This window comes from Camelus dromedarius, chromosome 9, assembly GCF_036321535.1.
Source record: "Camelus dromedarius isolate mCamDro1 chromosome 9, mCamDro1.pat, whole genome shotgun sequence".
Lineage (NCBI taxonomy): Eukaryota > Metazoa > Chordata > Mammalia > Artiodactyla > Camelidae > Camelus > Camelus dromedarius.
In genome coordinates, this window is record NC_087444.1 from 8,648,843 (window position 1) to 8,668,995 (window position 20,153).

Genomic DNA, 20,153 nt, shown 5'->3' on the forward strand with positions numbered 1-20,153 from the left:
CACAGCACCGTCCTCCATTCCACCCCCTTCCTTCCCACTCTACCTCTTACCCTCCCCTCTGCCACAAGTGCATGTAGCTGTGTGCGCGCACACACACACACTCACTTATCCACTCCCGATCTTGTGGCCAAAGCCCTAGGTCTTTGTAAGATGAACGAGTGTGACAGTTTTGTTTGTTGTTGTTGCTTCCAAGTTTTTTATTCCCCGGGACCAGCAAAGAGCCAGCAATTCATTGCCTGTATTCCAACCTGGGAGCAGAGAGTTTCTGGAAGCACTTCAAAAGCTTCCTGAAGCTCACACTGCCCTGGAATCTTTCATTTGATAGTTGATTGCCTGTGTTTTCAGCCTTCTCAACATGGAGTTCTCAACATAACCCAAGTCCTTTCAAATCCTGCAGTGTTTGAGTATTTGGTACAAAGGAGAAGAAATTAAGAAAATTTTAAATAATATGCAATGTTGGGAAGTCTGATGGGAAGCAGGTGCCCTCAGATGTGGTCACACTGTAGCTATGCTGATGCCTCTGGAGGCATACAGCACTATGTATTAAAAGCCCCCCAAATATGAATGCTAGCTCCAGATACTGGACTTCCTGGACTTGATTTTAAAGAAATCATTATAGAGAAGCTCAAAGATGTCAGTTCACGGCAAGGACACTTACCCAAATGTTCTTATAATAGTCATGAATTATCAAAGTGGTAATAGGATTGACTATATAAATTATGGCTTATCCATCTAATGAGATACCAAACAAATCATGCTATTAAAATATATGCCTAGAAAAGTCAGGAGGAATAGACACTAAAATGCTTAGCCGTTGTTAATGTGGTGGTGGAGCTTTTAATTCCTTCTTTGTACCATTCTGAATATGCCAAAATTGCTGGAATGAGTATGTACCATTTTAATAACAAGAAAAATGGCTGAAATAAAGAAAATGAGATGAAAATTGCCCAGGTTAAGTAGAAACATTGTTACGGAGAAACAATTTCCCAAATACCTCACCTGGTGGGTCCAGAAACCTTTCTAATACTTGTGAGGTGAGCTGTAGAAGAATTAACTGCACTATGATCAATGACAGGCCCCAACAGCTTCCTTTATGGACCATTTAAAATAGTCAAGGTGTTGTGCTATGTTTATACAAGCGATCTCCTCTATTCCTTAAAACAAATCTCTATATAGACATTATTCTCATTTTTGTAGTTGAGGAAACTGAAGCATCAAGAGGTTAAGCAAATATGAGATCCAGGAAGGATGTGGGCCCAGGTACTCTACCGCACAATTAACCCCTAAGCTACATCACTCTTCTTATGCAGTTTTAAGCCTGAGCATCAACCCTTCTCCAGATCATTTGAAGCAAGAATAAGAGGTGTGCAGGGGAAAAGAGTTTTAGTAGAAGTCTAGCCTCAAGCAAATGCAAGAGTCTTTGTAACACAGATTGAACATCGTTTTCATTGTTGTTCTATAATGTCTGAAAAATATCATGAGCAACTTAAGTGATGCTGAAGACAAGTCTAAGAGCACAAGATGAGGAATAAAATCTGAGAATATTTTCCCACTGGAAAACTCCCCCATGGGTAATGTAGCGAATACCTCTACTTTACTCTGAGCAATATATTAGAATATTTGTCAATCTGTATAAATACTGAACCCCAGAGCAAATGTCTTCTTAATTAATATAGAACACCTGGATGGTAAACATTTATTTTATTTATCTGTCAGCAGACTCTCAAGAGGCAAAAAAAAAATCACTACCCAGGTTGGACAAAGCAGATAATGAACACTATAGATTTCTAGTGAGGTTCTGAGTTCTACTGGTTTTCTCTGATTGCAGTAAGACACGTAATACACGCCAGTGTAAAGGAACAACAGACCCCGAGCTAACTGCAGAGACCTCATTGCTGGAACATTAACCGTGATTGTTTTCATACTTTCACCGCTTTGCTACTGTGACAATATAATGGCATAGTGGGAGCAGGAGGGGGAATAGGAAGAGGGAAAGGTGACAGACAGGGACCTAATGAAGTATTCCTCGCCACCAGCAGTGACCAAGGACCAAACGCAGACACGGTGTGGATCAGACACGAATCCATATAACAGAGTGGGCAACTCAACCATTAACTGGTGCGCACTCCCTGTGGAACGCCTCTGCTATGACTCAGGTCCCTTATTTTTCCCAGTATCTATGTAAGTGACTGAAATATCAGCATGAGCTTTGGATCTTTTGGGGGGGTTGAGGGGAGAAGCTCTGAATGCAAGAGATTGACTTTGTGTGTAATACACACAACCCTTTAGTATTCACGAGATAACCTATGCTTTGTAACAATAAAGATCCTTTGATACTAAGGGTTTTAATTTCTGCCAGTCCCTATTTAACCACTCTTTCAGAAGAGTTATTTTATGTGTTTCTTAAACAATACATACTTTGTGTAAAATACAAGAATTAATGTACAATCTCAAAGTCAGATTCGGTGACAAAGTGCATGACCTGAATCTAGTAACACATTTACTCCTTGTTGCATATAAGAAACATAGGCTGTACCTTTTTGCGATCCATGCAGTAAATGTTCACAAAAGTTAAGCCAACAACTAGACATCCTTCAGCTACTAAAATTACCCCTCCCAGTCACAACAGACTTATCAACAGAAATAAAAGCACCGATGGCCACATCAAAACCATGCCAAGATGAGTTAGTCCTGGAACAGGATGGCTGGAAGGACCGCAAGGGAAGCAATGATGACTCGTCGACACAAATTTGCCATTTGCTTTCATATGGGATTGCGACTATTCTCTCTTCGCACGGGTTCTCCCGACACCGCAGGCTTTTGCTGAAGAGGCTTCAGACGAAAACAACCATTCTTTAGTGAAAAAGCTGAGAAATGCTTCTCTGGAGTTTCTGATCATGGAAACAGCTTGAGGTAAGTGCCAGGAGTCAAAAAATTGTAGACCGGTCTCAGAACACAGACAATAAAATTGCCAACAAAGGGATTATACCCGTGGACGAGAACTCCTCACAAGAAGGTCTGTCTGGACAATACCAGCTTCGTGGTTTTTGACGTTCACATGAATTTGACATCCTAAAAGCACTACGCATTTTTTTTTCCCTTTGTAGAGACTTCTAGGGTGGAAAAAAAGTTCGTGATGTTGCTTTAAAACACCAGAAAACAAAAAACCGACCATAGCACGAAGAAGCTACTCAAATACCAAGCAGGTCTGAGGTTCGCTTTTGTTTGTTTTGCTTTCACATTTTACTCTTGTGGTTGGCGTACGGGAAACCAAACTGAGAAATCATAATATTGGAGTACTTTAAGGGCATGCCGTCATAGATAGCAGCAAGCTTATTGATGCAGTAAGACCTCTGCAGGAAGTGCTCAGCTCGGTGCCACATTCCGGAATAGCCACCGTTGGTTTCTTTTTCTAAACTGCCCATGTTTACAGGCTTCACAAATACCCCTGAAGGTTTCCCACTGTGCTTGGCAATGATGAAATTCATGGCAATATCATCACAGTTTTGCATTTCGTCTATCAAAGCGTGGATGACTGCAGGCTGTCTCTGAAAGAGCTCAAGGTATTTGCTGCTGAAGAATGAGGCTCCAATGAGCACCAGAGAGTAGTGGTCACCAGTTCCAGAGCCTGGTGTTTGCAGTTCAAAACCTCCATAACTGTAGACACCCGAGGAGGTAGAGACATGCTTTCTAGGAACAAATCCTACAATCTGATCAGGAAATTGCTGAAAAGACGGAAAAAGAACAACTGAGTGTGGCATTTCTTTAGAGCTGACATGGTGAAAAAGACAATGATTTATTACAGAAAGAACCAAACTGATTTGCCAACATTATTTTACTCCCGGCTTCTACGTCTCAATTTCTCTTAACTCTAGGCAACTTCATAAATCTACATCCTAGTAAGTTTAAAGGTCAAATGCCACCATAACCTAAATCTGTAACAAAATTTCTAACCTCACAAATATTCTCCTAATTCAAACCTTATCTGATATTAATAACTTAGCACCACCAGAGAGTCTGGTTTTTCCAAGTTTACTGCAAGAGCAGTTGACTCTACGAGGTGGAGGTCATGGGTAGGGGCAAAGGCATAGATAGATACGTGTCTGCTCTAATTTGCTGGCCTCTGTTCTCCAAATCACTACCCCCTGCAGGGCACTGATGGCATTGAACTTTAGGAGTCAGATCATCTTGCACAATAGATTGAAACCGTTCTTGATACTTTTATGAATAAAACCTAAAATCATATTTATCCATCTTCAATTACGGTTTACTTGGATTGTTCTAATTAACCATAGGTCTCATTATTTCCTCCCACACTGACATTTTCAGTAAATTGATTTTTTCACCTGAAATAGAAATCTCATAGCTGGAGTATGATATAAGAATTCTTTTGTCTATAATTTACAGGGCTGGAAAAATTGCTGATATGGAAAAAATGTGTTGATCAGAACACTAGGCATGAAATTAAAAAGTGGAGTTTTGGGAATGCTGGTATCTGCAGAGTTCTGTGACCACTTACCATTAATATCTAAGGTTGTTACATCCCAAGTCACTTATTAAGGAGAGTTACCACCGTGCAAATGAGACCATTTACTGGGTACACAGTGTTGAATTTTTTTTAATGGTTAAATTATTTGACAGGGTTTCAGAGTATTTGTATGCAGGTCTGGTTTCAGGTAATTGTAGTGTAACTTGTAAAAGCCAGCTACTAACACATATTCACTAGGAAAGAGGTGTTTTTATAGAATACCGAGCAATTTATACCTGTTTATCCCAGCTGGGATTTAGGAGGGAAAAAACCTGCCACCACAATGGTGCATGTAGAATTATTATTAATATTATCAATTTTTAAACAATAGTCTCAGAATCAGAGTTAAGTTTTGTGGATGTAATAAAAGCTTTCTTTCAAAGAAAGTTCTAGACAATATTAATACGGAAATGCACTTCTCATTTGAGATACACAGGTCTACTACCTTGCAGAAGGCATCCCTGGATTCTAGTCTCTGCTGTACCACACACCAGATCGCTTCCTCCCCGCCGTACCGCACACCAGATCGCTTCCTCACCGCCGTACCACACACCAGATCGCTTCCTCCCTGCCGTACCGCACACCAGATCGCTTCCTCCCCGCCGTACCGCACACCAGATCGCTTCCTCACCGCCGTACCACACACCAGATCGCTTTCTCCCCGCTGTACCGCACACGAGATCACTTCCTCACTGTTCTTTGGAAGACAGTTCTAGCTCTTCTCCCAACATACCAAATATAAATCAAATATTGATAAAAGATACTGTAACTTTCAGATTAGCTTAACTGAGCTCAGGAAATATGATTACTTCATGACAAATTAATTTGCCTTTTAGATAAATATTACCTACACTGCTTTGAGTGACTTCCACATTAAACCATGCTGCCCTGGTTCAACACTAGATCAGACTTTGTACTGATGATTTTATAAAGGAGGTGGCAACATTACCTGCCAAACGGAGAAAGCAAAAACGAGGTCTTGGGCGCTAATTAGCATGTCATCATCTATCATTAACACCGCTGAAATGAGAGGAAAACAATTTAAATGAAACAGTGTAGATATAAAAGCAAAACTAGTGAGATACAAAATAGATCATTCAAACGACAGTATTTTCTAAATGAAATCAGTAAATAAAAAAGGTGTTATTGGACAGATTTGTCTAGCAGAAAAAGTTTCTATTTGAATTGTAATTGATTTATTAACTGCCTGAGGGGGAAAGTATCCTGTCATTATCAACCATTATGCTAGAAATTAATGAACCTATAAATAAATAAAACCAACGTCCTTTTAAGTAAATTATAATCTCGTGTAACTGCTATGAATCGGAGGAAAAGGAGGTGGTAAAAAATACACTAAGCGTAAGTTAAATGGCATTTTACTCCCTTCTGTGACGCAGTAATGTGTAATCACAGCATATCTCTTTCTCAGTATTAACCTCTTTGTCATTGTTGCAAGATGTGCGTGATTTCTTCCCCAGGTGACTGCTTCTTGACATCTCGGAAACTGCCCTTTAAGTATTTCAAAATGCTTTCTGATTAAAATTCCCTATTTTCCCAATTGTGATAAAATTTCCCTATTTTCTCTGGACAGTTGAGACAAGCAGAAGGCCAAAAAGCCACACACTCGCCCCCAGCTCTGGTTCGCTGCAACCCTACCAGGCTAAGAACCCAGCTGTAACTCACCATTGGTTTCCAGTTCAGGGAAGACCTGGAGTCGATTTCTCACCCTGTTTGTTGTCTGTAGTTTGAAGATCACCGGGACCGGGTGAGGCCCTAGGGAATTCCACAACTCATCTGGGCCCTTCTCCCCAACATTGTTCCACACTACAATCACTTTGTGCAGATATGGTATCGCCTGATAATGATTTAAAAGTCTAAATAAGAGGTCTGTTCTGTTGTACGTCTGCATTATGAGAGTAAAGGAGTCCAGGTTGGACTTGCCCTGGGATTTGATTTCCCTGCGCAAAGCGAGCATCTTGTCTTCTTTGACGTTAGGAAGCAAAGTGGTCAGAGCCCCCGCTACCAGCAGTAACACGAGAATCACCACCAATGAGAAACGGAGCACGCGAATCCCCATCACTCTTCCAGGGAGTTTGCCGATGTGGCAACACCTGCGGCAGAGATGGAAAGAAAATGCAGAATCTTAGCATTCTTACTAGTTACCATGCTTTTGTTTTGCCTTCTTAAGGAGAGAGGTTAATATTCTTTTAGTTCAGTTCTCCCTGCCACTTTGGTAAGGTGATGTGGGCTAAGATAAAAAATACAGTGAGGAAACCTTCCCTTCTGGGCCTGCTTGCTTTGCAGCTGCAGACGAAAACTCACCTACCCACCAAACAGGAAGGATTAAATAGTGTATTTTAAATTTTGCCCTCATTTCACCACTAAAAATTTGGGACTGAGATTATTTATTCAAAAAGGGTTATATTTGTCCTTGTAGTATACTAGATTCTTTAAATAGCTTTACTGAGATATCACTGACACATAAAAATTGTATATATTTAAGGGGTAAAACTTGATGTCCTGACATTTGTATACTTTAGTATATCAACTTTAAATTTACTTTTTGGTAGCAAACTTTTTTCCAAGTAAAATCATATGCAGAACCCTAATATACATGAGACAGGTGATAGTCGCAGCAGAGCAGCAGCAAGCAATTATAGTGGGTTTATTACCGTGAGGCCCTGGACTGTGTGCTCTGCATGTCACAGTATGTTCTTACCTACTCAATAGATTAAACATGTAATTACTGAGCACTTACTATCCCAGGCACTGTTTCAGGTTCTGTGAATACAGCAATGAATCCGATAGATAAATCCTCTGCTGCTAGTAGCAGAGGAAATAGTAGCGAGAGACAGACAACAAAGTAAATAAACTCAAAGCTAATTTAGGATAGAGATAATGAAGAGAGTAAATGAGAATGACATAAGCCAGGGCGGGATTATGGGGGATGCTGTCCTGAGTAAGGAGGATGGACTTTATTCTATGTGACTAAGTGCGATGAGAAGCCATTGGAGGGTTTTGATCAGGGGACTGACAGAATCTTGTTTATCTTGTTTACTATTATTATTCCCATTATTCCCATTTAATAGTTTGGATGCTTTCAGAGGTCAAAGAAACTTTCTCAGGATCACTAAGCAACTTAAGTAATGGATCTAGGGTTTATTCCCAGGAAAAACTGCTCCTAGAGCCCAGGCTGCTCATCACTGTGGGCTGGGGAGGGCACTGCCAGGTGCAAATCTACGTTGCACGGAGGTAGGGCTCTTGAGGCTCCCCAGCACCCTCTCCCACAGAACACAGGGATCACAGAACACGAGGCACTGTAATCGGCTGTATGCTTTCCTGTCCCTCACTGTGCCTAAGGCATCTGCTTGTGCTGGCTACAGAATACTAGGTGAACAACTACTGATGAACGTGGCCTGGATATTCATTGGTCAAAATTTTTTGTCTGATCAAAATTCTCAGTCATATTCTTCTGTATGATAACACAGGGAACTATGCTGAAAATCTTGTAATAACCTTTAATGCAAAAGAATATGAAAATGAATATATGTGTGCGTATGCATGACTGGGACATTGGGCTGTACACCAGAAACTGACACATTGTAATTGACTGTATTTCAATTAAAAAAAAAAACCCAACTCTCAGTCATAAATGTCAGGAAAGGTTAAATCCCATACAGCTTTACAGAGACCCAGGGCTCTGATTTCTTGGCTTCCAATACAGATTCATTATCACCCCTACTGCCTCCTTCTGGAGTACTGCTGGCTTTCAATTGTTGTGGTTTTTTTTATAAATTGTTCTGCTATTTCGGTTTTTGATTTTCTTGCTTTACTTGCTCCTGCACGAGCCTGCATAGGCTTTCTAGGGATGTTCTTGTTCTGCGCTCTGGCAGCCAGCCCTCTTACATGTCTCAGCAATCTCCTTGGACTATGATATTGCTCCATTCCAGTACAGAAGCCTGACTTAGGAAAAGATGGAAAACAAAAATCAACCAGGAGTTTCTAAACATCTAAAAAATACCTTTAAAGAAAAAAAAAAAAAGATCTCTTAGAACCAGGAAGAATGAGGTATTATTCTGCTTGATGACTTCAGTTGATGCAGTCTACCCTCTCTATTTTTGATACAATTTTTCTTCTCAGGCTATACAACAAACACACTCTTATCTATTCCTTGACACAGACAAGCATGGTAAAGCTGGAAAAGACTTCTTTTGCTAACTCATAGCTGTGGCGTGCAAACTGTACAAGGCCACTGTCACTGTTCTTCCTTGTACGCCACTGCCTCTGTACGGTTTATTTTGGGTTGACTCCACCTTCACGGAAAAGTGCACCGCGTGTGCGTAAGCTCTTGATCGGGCACCCGCGGTTTAAGCTGGGCATTTGCAGCTAGGCCTAAGACTGGAATCTAAACCTCATCTAACAGATTAGATTCCAAGCAAAATTTGGAATTTTCCCTATGCAAATGGTGTCCAGTCAATCTTCCGTTTTTTCATCGAGGAGCCTTGGCAGTGGTGGAGCTAAAGTGACAGACACATTCCCCTGAGCGTGTTTCATGCTGTGAGGTGTGTAATGTAGCCGCAGAAACAGTTCTCCTCTATACAGCTCAGCAGGGACACAGAGAGACCAGACAGACTGTGCCTTTAACACTTCCCTCTGAAGTTTACCAGAGCGGGGACTGGAGAACTGCAGGGTGGGGAGGGGATGGTCAGTCCGCGATGGCATGTGAGAGCACGCTGAGGCACGTGCAGGCCAAGGAAGAGCTTATTCATAAGGCTGAGGGAACGGTCATTGTCATTCCGTAGCTCTCATTTTTCAAAAGTCCAGATCTAAGCAACAATGTTCCCTTGTAGTAATCTTTTTGGAGAGCTTTCAATGATACCTTCTCCTGGACGCTCTCTGCAGCCTGTTGTTAAGGAAAGCAGCTTTGCATTTCTCCTTTTACCATGGCCTCATGCTAAGATATGAATAAAATGAGTTATTTTGGAAGTAACCTCAGCTTTACCATGATTATTTTTCCAGGACAGTAATTTGAGGTTTGAGAGTACGATGTTTTCATTGTATGCACTTCTTACTAAAACAACACATACTGCGAATGTGGTAAACAAAGTGAAACCATTATAAATTAATAATCTTGGTTTGAAGCCATTAAAAATCCTTCCAAAACTGAATCAAAAGCAGGTATCATAAAATATATTTTTCAGTTCTGCATAAAAATGGCCAGCTAGAAGCACTCAGAGTCAAGGATCATCTGACAACTGCATTAAAGTATGACCTGATTAAGAGTTTAATGTTCATTTTCTATAGCTGAGTGGGAACAGCATGTTGTAAAACGTACACAGCAGTGTCTCTAGTTTCTAAAGCAGACACTGATACCTACCGGGCAGTTTTAGTGGAGAAAAAGTAATGAAGATTCACCTCTATAGCCTGCTATGAATATACATTGTCAAAGATAATCACAAATGACTGTTTGACTTTTATCTATACTTTTAAGTGGGAGTTCCCCTCCATACCCATCCCTGAAATGCCCTCTCTCAGGGTAGCTGCCAATCCCCTATTTTACCGGCATCAAAAATGTTTGGGGAGTTAGGAATACTTTACATCTTTGGAAAGACAGTGTAAACATTTCATGCAGCATTTATTAAATGATACAGCCCAATAAAATTAGGTACCATGTTAAGTCTATAGAAAAGCAAGAAGAACAAGAACTTTACAGGCTGCCGTGCCAGTGGCATCTCTGTACTTGAAGAACAGCTGAAGTCGGGCACTCTGCTGCAGGCCTGCGGGAACAGCTTCAGGACAGTCTGGAGAGGGATGATGACTTCATAGCTGTTTGGATCTCTGTTTATAGCTTTCTGCTGCTCTTTGTCTAGAGGAGAACCTATCTAATTCACAGCTTTGACCTTTGATTTGGGGGTATGAGAAAGAACACACCTGGATAACCTACATCTTAAAGAACCAAGAATTAAATTTTTTAAATTTAAAATTATATCTGTACATATTTATTGGCACCATGTCTCATTCCAAAAAAGATCTGCCAGTTCTTAGTCTATTCCTTTTTGCCCTTCTCCCATCCATGACAGCAGCAGGTTAAATACGGACTTTGATAAACACAGTAAATGCCAGCAAAACCAAACACATCCTTCTTTTTCTCCTAATCATCTGAAAAATCAAAGACCCCCAAAAGATATTTTCTGCATATCTGTTAACTTATTTATTCTTTGTGGGTAGAGGGCACAGCCTTTTAGTTATTTCGATAGTGTTATTTAGCATCTTTTAGACTGAGAGATTTTCTTTCAACTGGGGACAATTTTGCTCTCCAGGGGACATTTGGCAAAGTCGGGAGACACTTCTAATTGCTGTGAGTGGGGAGAGGAGATGCTACTGCTATCTGGGAAACAGACGTCAGGGTTGCTGCTCAACATCCTACAACGGACAAGACAGTTCCCACAGCAAAGACTTATCCAGCCTAACAAGCCAGTAACGCTGAGGTTGAGAAGTGCTGCTCTGAATGTGATGGGGGGAGGACTGCCAGCCAGGCAGCCTCTGAAATCCCCCCCTGTTATTTATTACACTCAAACAATGAGGGATAAAGCAATGTCTCCAAAACTGCTCCAATATTTATATGCCTTATTATACAAACACATAAACTAAGAAAACTGAAAGCTCAGAGCCCTCCTATGCCAACTTCCTTGTCTCATAGGTAAAGAACTCAAGGTCTAGGCATAAGGCATTTGCCTGGACTCATGCAGCTGCATGCAGTTAACCGGCAGCAGAGCCAGGGCAAGAACACACATCTGCTGACACAGTCCATGACTCTTTCCACTGTGTTATGGTAGGTCCTGCCAGGATGCGTCAACAAGCAGTATACAAGACTGTCACTAAGGTACCTGTAAGATTATGTGAGTATTCATATTGGTATGTTGGGGTTTTTGTTTCACAAATTTATTAAGATTTCACATACCGTAAATTTCATCCACTTGGAGTATGCAGTTCAATAGCTGTTAGTATGCTCACAGAATTGTGCAACCAAATCTAATTTTACAACATTTTTCACACACTAAAAAGAAATCCGAGACCTATTCACTAGCAGTCACTCCTCATTCCCAGCACCAGGCAAACACTCATCTACTCCCTACATTTGTCTATTCTGGACATTTCATATATATGGAATCATACACTATGTGGCCTCTGTATCTGGCTTTTTTCACTTAGCATAAGGTTTTCAAGGCTCACCCATGTCATAGTCTGTATCAGTACCTCGTTTTTTTTTAAGTGCCAAATAACATTCTATTGCACAGATATACCACATTTTGCTTATCTGTTCATCAGTTGCTGGACATTTGAGTTGCTTCCACATTTTTCTATGATGAATAATGCTGTTATGAATATTCATGCACAAGTTTTTATGTGAACCTATGTTTTCATTTCTCTTGGGTGTCTACTTGGGAGTGGCATGGCTGGGTCATTATATCAGATTTTTTAAATATCTGAGAATTGGGGTAGCTTTTGGTAAAGCATTATTTGAAACTTTAAGAAATTCTCTTAAATGTGGATATATGATAGAGTGAGAAAGTAAACAATATAATGAAACAACTAACAAATTCTCTAATGTCTGCAGTCTTTAAATGGGCTAGGCGATTTGAATTTTCAACAACCTGCTCTTCAGTTATTTACTACATCATCTTGCAGAGTTCCTTAAAATGACCACTGTTGAGTGAAGATTTCTTTTCTCCAGGCTAGCTCCTTCAGATTGAAAAGCAATAATTATACAGACAAAAGCGGAAAACAAATAGCCAGGGCACAGCATGAACAAAGATGAGTTATGTCCTCTGACTCATAAAGTAGAAAAGCAATGAGCGGCTTCATGTCATGCACTGAGAAACTGTCATTTTCATTTTAATGCCACAGATGGTGGAAGAATAATAACCATTCTGCCATCTCACTACACAATTTGCCTCATATTGTACAGATTGTCTTCTCCTCTGGCTCATCCTCCTAACTATGTACTGGCCTAAAAACTGATGATTACACAATATAGATGCTCAGAGAGGGGCGTTCAGCTGCCACGAGATGAAAGCATTCCAAGGTGGAACACAGAGTCCAGTTCAGAACCCGGGCTTCCCGTCTATGAACATGCGAGAAGAGTCAGAAGAGAGTGTACACCTGGTGAGCACTTCACGGCATGTAGGTGACATTGTTCAAACTGAGGCAAAGGCACGTGTGGTACCCAATTCCAAAAGGACTTTCCTCTTAGAGTAGCTACAGCCAGCGTGCTGACCCATGTCTCCGTGTGTCGGTGCATCGTAGCTTCTCTATTACGAAGCCCTTCCTCTCCACCTGGCAAACTCTTACTCTCTGCCGTCCCTCCCTCCTCTCCTCCAGTCTCTTTCCAACATCCCCTCCCCTGTGAATGTTTCTTATCACCCAGCATCCTCAGTGCTCCTGGAGACCGGGAATATAGCGCTACCCGACTTTTTTTTCCAGGTGTTACAACTGCTGACCGTGCCTCCAGCTCCTTTTTGAGTCTGACTGTACCTTGAGGGCTGTTTCTGTGGTCTTTGTAGCTCAGAAGAGCGCCTGGCCCTTTTCTAAGTGCTCACAACTCTCTGTGGTTGAAAGGAGTGAGGGAATCTACATTTGCATGGTCTTCAGCTTCACAAACAGTAAGAAATGCCTGAAACTTTAAAAGAATAAACTCAAATTCAATGCAAATTAAGGCCCGGTTAAGACTCAAGAAACATTTCCTTCCAATGAAGACCTGGATTATCCCCAGTCTGGGGACTAGGAGAGAGAGCAAGTCGTGAGATGCGGTCTCAAGTTCAGGCTATACAAGTCAACTTCCTGCTTTTAGTTCTGTGGCCGAACTACTTAATAAAAGATGTCCTAGAACTCCGATTTTTTCCCAAAGATATTATGCACTAAAATACCTTTGCACATCCCTGTTTCTATGGAAGCACTTGGAGAATGAGTCGATTTGCCTTGGGAGAAAAACCATCACTTGTTAGATAATATCACCCTCCTGAACTCTGGCAACAATTACCAGAAGTTATATTCTGAATCTGGCAGCATGTATGATTTAAACAAGCAGACAATAAAGCTTTATCTAGATGAGAAATAGAAATTTAGTTTGGGTTCAGAAATTGACAAAAACCAAACAGACTTCAGGACTACTGGCAGGAACAAAACTAAGTCATAACACCACCCAAATCAGTTCACTACTGCTTTGAGTAAGCCTCTTCCATTAAAATTTTAAGCAGCACACATTAGAATTTACTTCTTTGCAAAATACAGAATGCCAGAAATAGCAAACAAAAGGTCACTTTTCTTTATGAGTCTTTTCCAGGTGCTAGATAGTATTCTAAGAGTTTTTGCCTGTGCATTTTCCCACATTTGAGGAATTCATTCTTTCCACTATGATTTTAGAAGGGCTACACAGCTTTCCTCATTTTCAGATGCTACCCCCTCTTTCCTGCATGATTTCCCCTCCCTTTTCCTCCTAAAGAGCCCATCTATTTTTTTATGGTTCTTCTTAACTCCCATTACTTTTTTCAGAAGTCTAAACACATCAAAATAAGTTATTTTGTGTTAATACTATTTATTTAAGAATAATAAAGGCAAGACTAGGAATAGAGTTAAAATAATAGACAATGAAAGGGTCCACATAGTGTCACAGATTCATCTGGTGATCCTGCTGTGTTTATGACCAACTGTACAGCGATGTGAATGGATCACTTAGATGACTACACTCTGGATCAACTGAGTCATGGACTGGCCCCTAAGGTTACAGTGATTCACCTTTTCTATTGACAGTATAACCGGCTACACATACATGATAGGCAGTTTAAGTCCTGTCATTTAGAAGGCTTGGGGCTGCCCTTACTGCATTTTGAGACTATAGATCTGAAACAGAATTGTTAAAACACATTGAATAGCTACATTTGCTACAGTATCATATTTGAAAAACAGGCCACTTCTCACTGAAAGCTGTAAGGGAAGAATTTCTGTACTGGTCACGTTAAAGACCAAGTGCTCCTCCTGGCAACCAGGTTGAGGGAGCCGTTCCTTTACAGGGAAGTCAGGTTTGAATGAACACCAAGGGCAGCATTTAAATCAGGGAGAGCAGACGCGAAGTACCTGTGTCTCCACCTCCCTCCTCAATCTCACCCTGTGATCAGCAGCAAAGACTGCCTGTCGGTGCTGCCATTTCTTCCTCCTTCTAAGCATCCTGTACAAAGCATCACATTGCTTCTCAGTGCTTCTTCAGGCAGCTGCTATCAGTTAACTAGATCTGCCTTGTCATCATTGGCTTAGGAGGAAATAACACATAAATATTGTGTATAAAGTCTTCTTAAAGCACTGCCTCCTTCAATCCAGCCACTTGTTACTGAGGCCATGAGGTCCTCTCTTTCCCCAAAGTGCACAGGTCTGAGTTATACTAGAGAAAAGTTCCTTCTAGCCTGGCATCTTTCTCCTGGAACTGCCAATTAATGGTAGCTATTATGATGATGATAATGATGATGATGATGATGATAATGTTTGGAGATGACCAGACTTATGGGCATATACCAGGGCAGGAGTAGGAAAGGCCTTATTCCTAAGAAGAACATCCATAACTTATAAGGATCCAAGAAGTCAATGCATCCTAAGAAGAAAGCCTAGAAATAGAAAGGCATTTTTAGCTCAGCACAGCGCCATGCAAAATTAGTTCCCGAAATGGGTCAAAAAGGAAACCAAGTACATCTGCAAATATATTACTCTTACCATTCCAGAATACCGAAGTTTTTAATTGAACTTCTTTCTGTTTTAGTCACAGGAAAATGCAGGGGAGGCAAAATTGCTGGGCAACAGATCCCTGGAATGTTCTATGGAACTCTCTCCTTTTTATACAATACTCATTTGCAGCAAAACACTCACATTCTTAAAATTGCTTCTCTAAGAGAAACAGATTTCATGCATATGAATTACGGGTTGTAAATAGTTTTAGCTGTCAAAATTAACAGGGAAGCAATCTCAACTCATATTAGCTTGATTAGACTTTATTGTAGCTATCTGTCAGTCCACAAACATCCGTCGGTGCCTACCCTGTGCCCAGCACTGTCAAGCACTAGGGATGGTGACGAGTAAGACCACTGATTCCTGTCATGAGAGTTCAGAAATAGTAATGAGAGTTGTCAGACCTCTTCCTCCTTTACGTTACCTAACATCTCAAATTGGTAATGTTTCACATCTCTAGAGAGATGGGAATTAAAATATATCCACCCCATTTTGTAAATGGGATAGCTGAGACTGAGAAGGTTAAATGACGTTTCCTGAGCCATGGAAAGAGCGGCAGGTCTGAACAAACTCCCGACTCTCACATTTGACCCACTTTGTATTTCCAGTGTCTTCTGCATAGTCTCTATTTTCAGCTTTGTTCTAGTCTACAAAAATATTTGAACTTTGTAGGCACTGACTGTGTTCTATAATCTGGGTTACTGTTTCAACGGATAAGACCTAAAAGAGGCATCACAGTATTTTCTAACAGACGCTGGCTTAAGTAAAAACTCTTATTTCCAAGGAAGCGAAAATAACCCTGTAGGAAACAATTTTTCTTAGATAAAAAATACTGGTACTTCACCATGTCCAGAGCAGCATTATTCACAATAGCCAAAAGGTGGAAGCAACCCAAATGTTCCCTGACAGATGAACAGATAAACAAAATGTGGTGTAGACATACAATGGAATATTATTTAGACTTTAGAAGGAAGGCATTTCTGATACATGATACAACATGGATGAACCTTGAGGACATCATGCTTGGTGAAAGAAGCCAGTCACAAAAGGAAAAACACTTTATGATTCCCCTTACATGAGGAATCCAGAGTAGTCAAATTCAGAAAGCAGAATGGTGGTTGCCAGGGGCTGGGGAACAGAGAAACGGGAAGTTGTTGGTTAAAGGTTGTGGAGTTTCATTTTGCAGGATGAAAACGTTCTTGATTTTGGCTGCTCAGCACCGTGAGTACACTTAACACCACTGAGCTGCATACTTCAAAATGGTTAAGATGGCGAATATTATGTTCTGTGTATTTTACCACTATTTTTAAAAAGTAAAAACAAAAATGACACTGGTACTTACCTCATTCTGATAAAGTTTTAATTGTTTAAAAAATTTCCTTACGGCTTCAGTAATTGACAGGTACAGGCTCTCTTGGCACTATTAAGGGAAATCAAAGAATTTTCTGTGATGTTTTTGTCAATCAGCAAGAATTTTTTTTAAATAATGTTTTTTAATGCCATAATCCATAGGTTTTGAATTGTTTTTGAAATTTGCTATACTGTGTTCTAAAAATTACACTGAGGCAATTAGGTAGACGATGTCTTCCTGTCAGGTAGGTGCTAACACTGCTATATTCTCGTTTTCATCTTTCTCTTAAGTACCCAGAAGCAGAATAAACTCACATCGCCTGATGATCTAATGTGTTTACACATTTGAAACCAGAACATACATGCCTGGGAGCAAGACCTCTAGACGCATTAGCAATCTGCACTTGTATTCAATTTCCAGATTTTTAAATATCTGTAGTTTTATCTACCATCAAAACTCCTTTTTTTCACTAAAGGTTCATAGGACATTCAGTATGAAGTACTAAAAACCACAGGGTCCAAAATAGGGTAGCAGATAAATGCCAGGTGGATTACTGAGGAATGACAGATGGCATTCTTCCTGTTCCTTACTGACTGTTGCGCAAAAGGAACTGGACCCTTGGCTGGAGGAGATGAGCTTCTGCCCCTTAATCCTCTCTGCTCTCTTTCTCAGTCTTCAGTCACATGTTTGGAGAAGCTGGGGTTTTTCCCCATAGAGTCTGCATAGTTAACCTAATGCAATTAATTAGTAGATGATCTAAACAAATACTAAAAAGTTCAGGGTAGAAATCCATTTATTAGCTTAAAAATGTTCATTAATATATGTATTTTGTAATTTACAAACCCATTTAATCTTACAGCATATGAAGAAATTAAAAATTGATTGGAGAATTGCAAGATACTGCATCTGTAATGACCATCTGAAAAGAGCCAAAGAATCATTTTTGATTTTCCAAAATCATATTCTTTCATGATACAAATTATTGGAGGGGCAAAAGGATGGCTTAACAAGTGTCTAAAGACTCACTGAGTGACAGGTGTCCCTCCTCGCTACACCCAAAGCACCTCTTGTGCACATCTTAAACATCTCGCAGTTCTAAAACCCTGAACTGATTTGCCCTCTCCTCACATCAGCTTCTTCTTCCCATAAAATTCCTCCAGGGAAAGAACTTTGACTTACCAGGCTTTGCAACCCACTGCCTTTCCCCCACCCCACGCCCAGCACGAGGCCTAGCATATAGTAGACACTCTTTAAATGTCTGTTGAATGAATGAAAGAAACTAACTTTAATTTTGATGTGACAACATATATCAGTTACCATATATGGGACAAAATTATTTCAAGATGACAAAAGAAACGAGACACAGTCAAACATTTTCCACTTATAGAACTTTTCCTGATTTAAATAGTATGCAATTTATATTTCTAATAAAATGCCTTTAGTGTTGAAGTTGGTAACTATGTCATCTAAGAATGAAAAATGCGAAGTGTCATTGCTGCTTTTTGAAAGAAGGCCCCCGGGGATTAGTTATCTTATACACTGGGGGACAGAAATAGGGGAATTTAGAACCAATATATCTGAAATTAAACTTCAGTTTCTCCAACTTATTTCAAAACTATTTGAAAAAGGGTACTGCAGATTTCTCCATAAACCAGCTGAGCAATTTCTCATCTGCAGCAACATAGGATAAAATGCAGAATTTATTTCAAAGGCAGAACACAAAAACACAGGCTCAAATTGCAGCTGACCTTGATGAGTTAAGAGAACGCTGGAAATCAGTTGCTGAAATTTAGTTATTTCTATATATCCTCCCCCCAACCTCCAATTTACACCATATTGAAATAAAGAAGCTTTGGGGGGAAAACCTCAATTGCCATGGAAATATTTATCTCTAACCTAGTTTGTACCCACTTAATGTTTCCCCATCAGTGCAGTAGAGTAAAATTCAGTCTGTGGTTAATATAAATGCTTTCTAAAAATATAAGTAAATACTATTAATTATTTCTGTTTAAGTTAAAATAATGAAATATATGTCAAGCAAGGCAAAGACAAAATATTCTTTCTAGAACTTAATTTCTGGAATCTAGCTGTTTTTACACAGTTTTAACTAACATGAACATATAAAAAATTGTGGAATGAGTAAATTATATTTAAAAAAATAAAACCACCGAATCACTACCCTACACTTTCAAAAAAGTCCAAGAAGGAGCGTAAAACACACATCCTCACTGCAAAAAAAATTTTAACACGAGAACATTCTGCTATTTCCTTACCTTGAGTGCAGAAGACTGCAGTGGGACCAGACGATTTATTTACTTGCAGCTTGGTTATCATAAAACGGGAGGGGCGTCTCGCTTGCTCGTTTTTTGTTTTTTCCTAACCCATCAGAGTGCATCCACCCAACATGATTCGCTGAACTGATAACCTGGGCAAACACTGCCCGCAGACGGAGCCTGAAGCAGGGGACAGCCCCGGGTGCGTGCTCCTCCCTTTCGGTGACGCTCCACTTCCCGTCAGACTAAGAGGCTGTTCCCAAGAAGCTCGATTCTGTAGTTTCTAGCCCACCTCCAAAAGCCAGTCCTCCCCTTCCCCATTTCTCTCCTGAGGTGACAACTTTTAATCATTCAAGTGATGGACCATCGAACCTTACCCAGACGATTTCCCGGAGAAGCGCCCGAAGATGAGTCCCAGCGACCGCGGGCGCCCAGGACAGGCCCGCCAGGCTCGCCTCCCTGCGCTGCGCACGCCCTCGCGTCCCACCGCGGAGCCAGTTGTCCCCTCACTTCCCTGAAATGGGCAGCGGGGTTCTGACGAGAATTGGAGCCGCGGCCGCGGCCTCCGGGGCGACCTGGAAGTGAAGGGGGAGCGTTCGAACCTGAGCTGTGGGTTAGCAACGGATTGAGATTGTCGTGGAGGCACTGCCCTACCCAAACCTCAATTCGCCAGTCTCGTAGGAGCTGCTTTTAAAGGGCTGTTTTAAATACACTGAACATTTTTTCGAAAGACATTTACTGATTGTCTCCCGCGTGGCAGTACGGAAAGGTCAGGGGGCGGGGCGGGGCGGATCACTAGGATTTGGGTTCCCATCGAGTTCACCCAGCAAAACCATCATTCGCGCTTCCTGCCGAGTGGCGGCAAGAGATCGCGTTGCCGGCTGGATTCTTTAAACTACCTTCCTAGTGCACCGAGATTTAAGGCTTACAGGGGAAATGGCGAAAGGGCAGGCGCTGGACGCCGGCGCATCCGGAAACATCAGTGGTAGGCGGTGGGGGTGGGCGTAAGCGGGCTCTCAACCTCCCATCCAGCCCAGTCTGAGGCTAGCAACCTCGGAATTTTCTTCCTGAGTGCAAGTGGCGGGACTCCACTCCTGGGCGGCCACCTAGTTGTCACCACCCTCTTTTGCCCACAACAAATCGCGCGCAACTTCGCCCGGGCCGTAAGCCCCGCCCCCGCTGCGCAAGCCCCGCCCCGGCCCCGCCTTCCCCCGTTCCCGTCCCAGGA

The 20,153-nt window shown here is 41.2% G+C and overlaps 1 protein-coding gene across 3 annotated transcripts; it reads right to left on the bottom strand.

Moving 5' to 3' along the window:
* Positions 1–1,689: 1,689 nt before the first annotated feature.
* EXTL2 (exostosin like glycosyltransferase 2) lies at positions 1,690–20,022 on the bottom strand. 3 transcript variants are annotated; one of them, XM_031457696.2, is made up of 5 exons: positions 19,855–20,022; positions 19,303–19,500; positions 6,212–6,639; positions 5,478–5,548; positions 1,690–3,725 (listed from the first exon to the last, which is right to left on the bottom strand). In XM_031457696.2, the coding sequence occupies exons 1-5, from the start codon at positions 19,893–19,895 to the stop codon at positions 3,237–3,239; spliced, it is 1,227 nt and encodes a 408-aa protein (XP_031313556.1). In that variant the 5' UTR covers positions 19,896–20,022; the 3' UTR covers positions 1,690–3,236. The 3 variants fall into 3 exon arrangements, with proteins under 3 accessions (XP_031313556.1, XP_064344834.1, XP_010973430.2); XM_064488764.1 differs by adding an exon at positions 16,644–16,721 and having other exon boundaries at positions 18,926–20,012; XM_010975128.3 differs by lacking the exon at positions 19,855–20,022 and adding an exon at positions 16,644–16,721 and having other exon boundaries at positions 19,303–19,439.
* Between the last annotated feature and the right edge of the window lie 131 nt (positions 20,023–20,153).

Bases quoted from the DNA above. Each gene is read 5' to 3' on its own strand.
- EXTL2 (XM_031457696.2), bottom strand. From the start codon at position 19,895: ATGCGCCGGCGTCCAGCGCCTGCCCTTTCGCCATTTCCCCT. The intron at 19,501-19,854 runs GTAAGCCTTAAA...CTTCACTTCCAG, and splicing joins GCCCTTTCGCCATTTCCCCT to GTCGCCCCGGAGGCCGCGGC. The intron at 6,640-19,302 runs GTAAGGTTCGAT...TCTCTGCCGCAG, and splicing joins TTCTCCGGGAAATCGTCTGG to GTGTTGCCACATCGGCAAAC.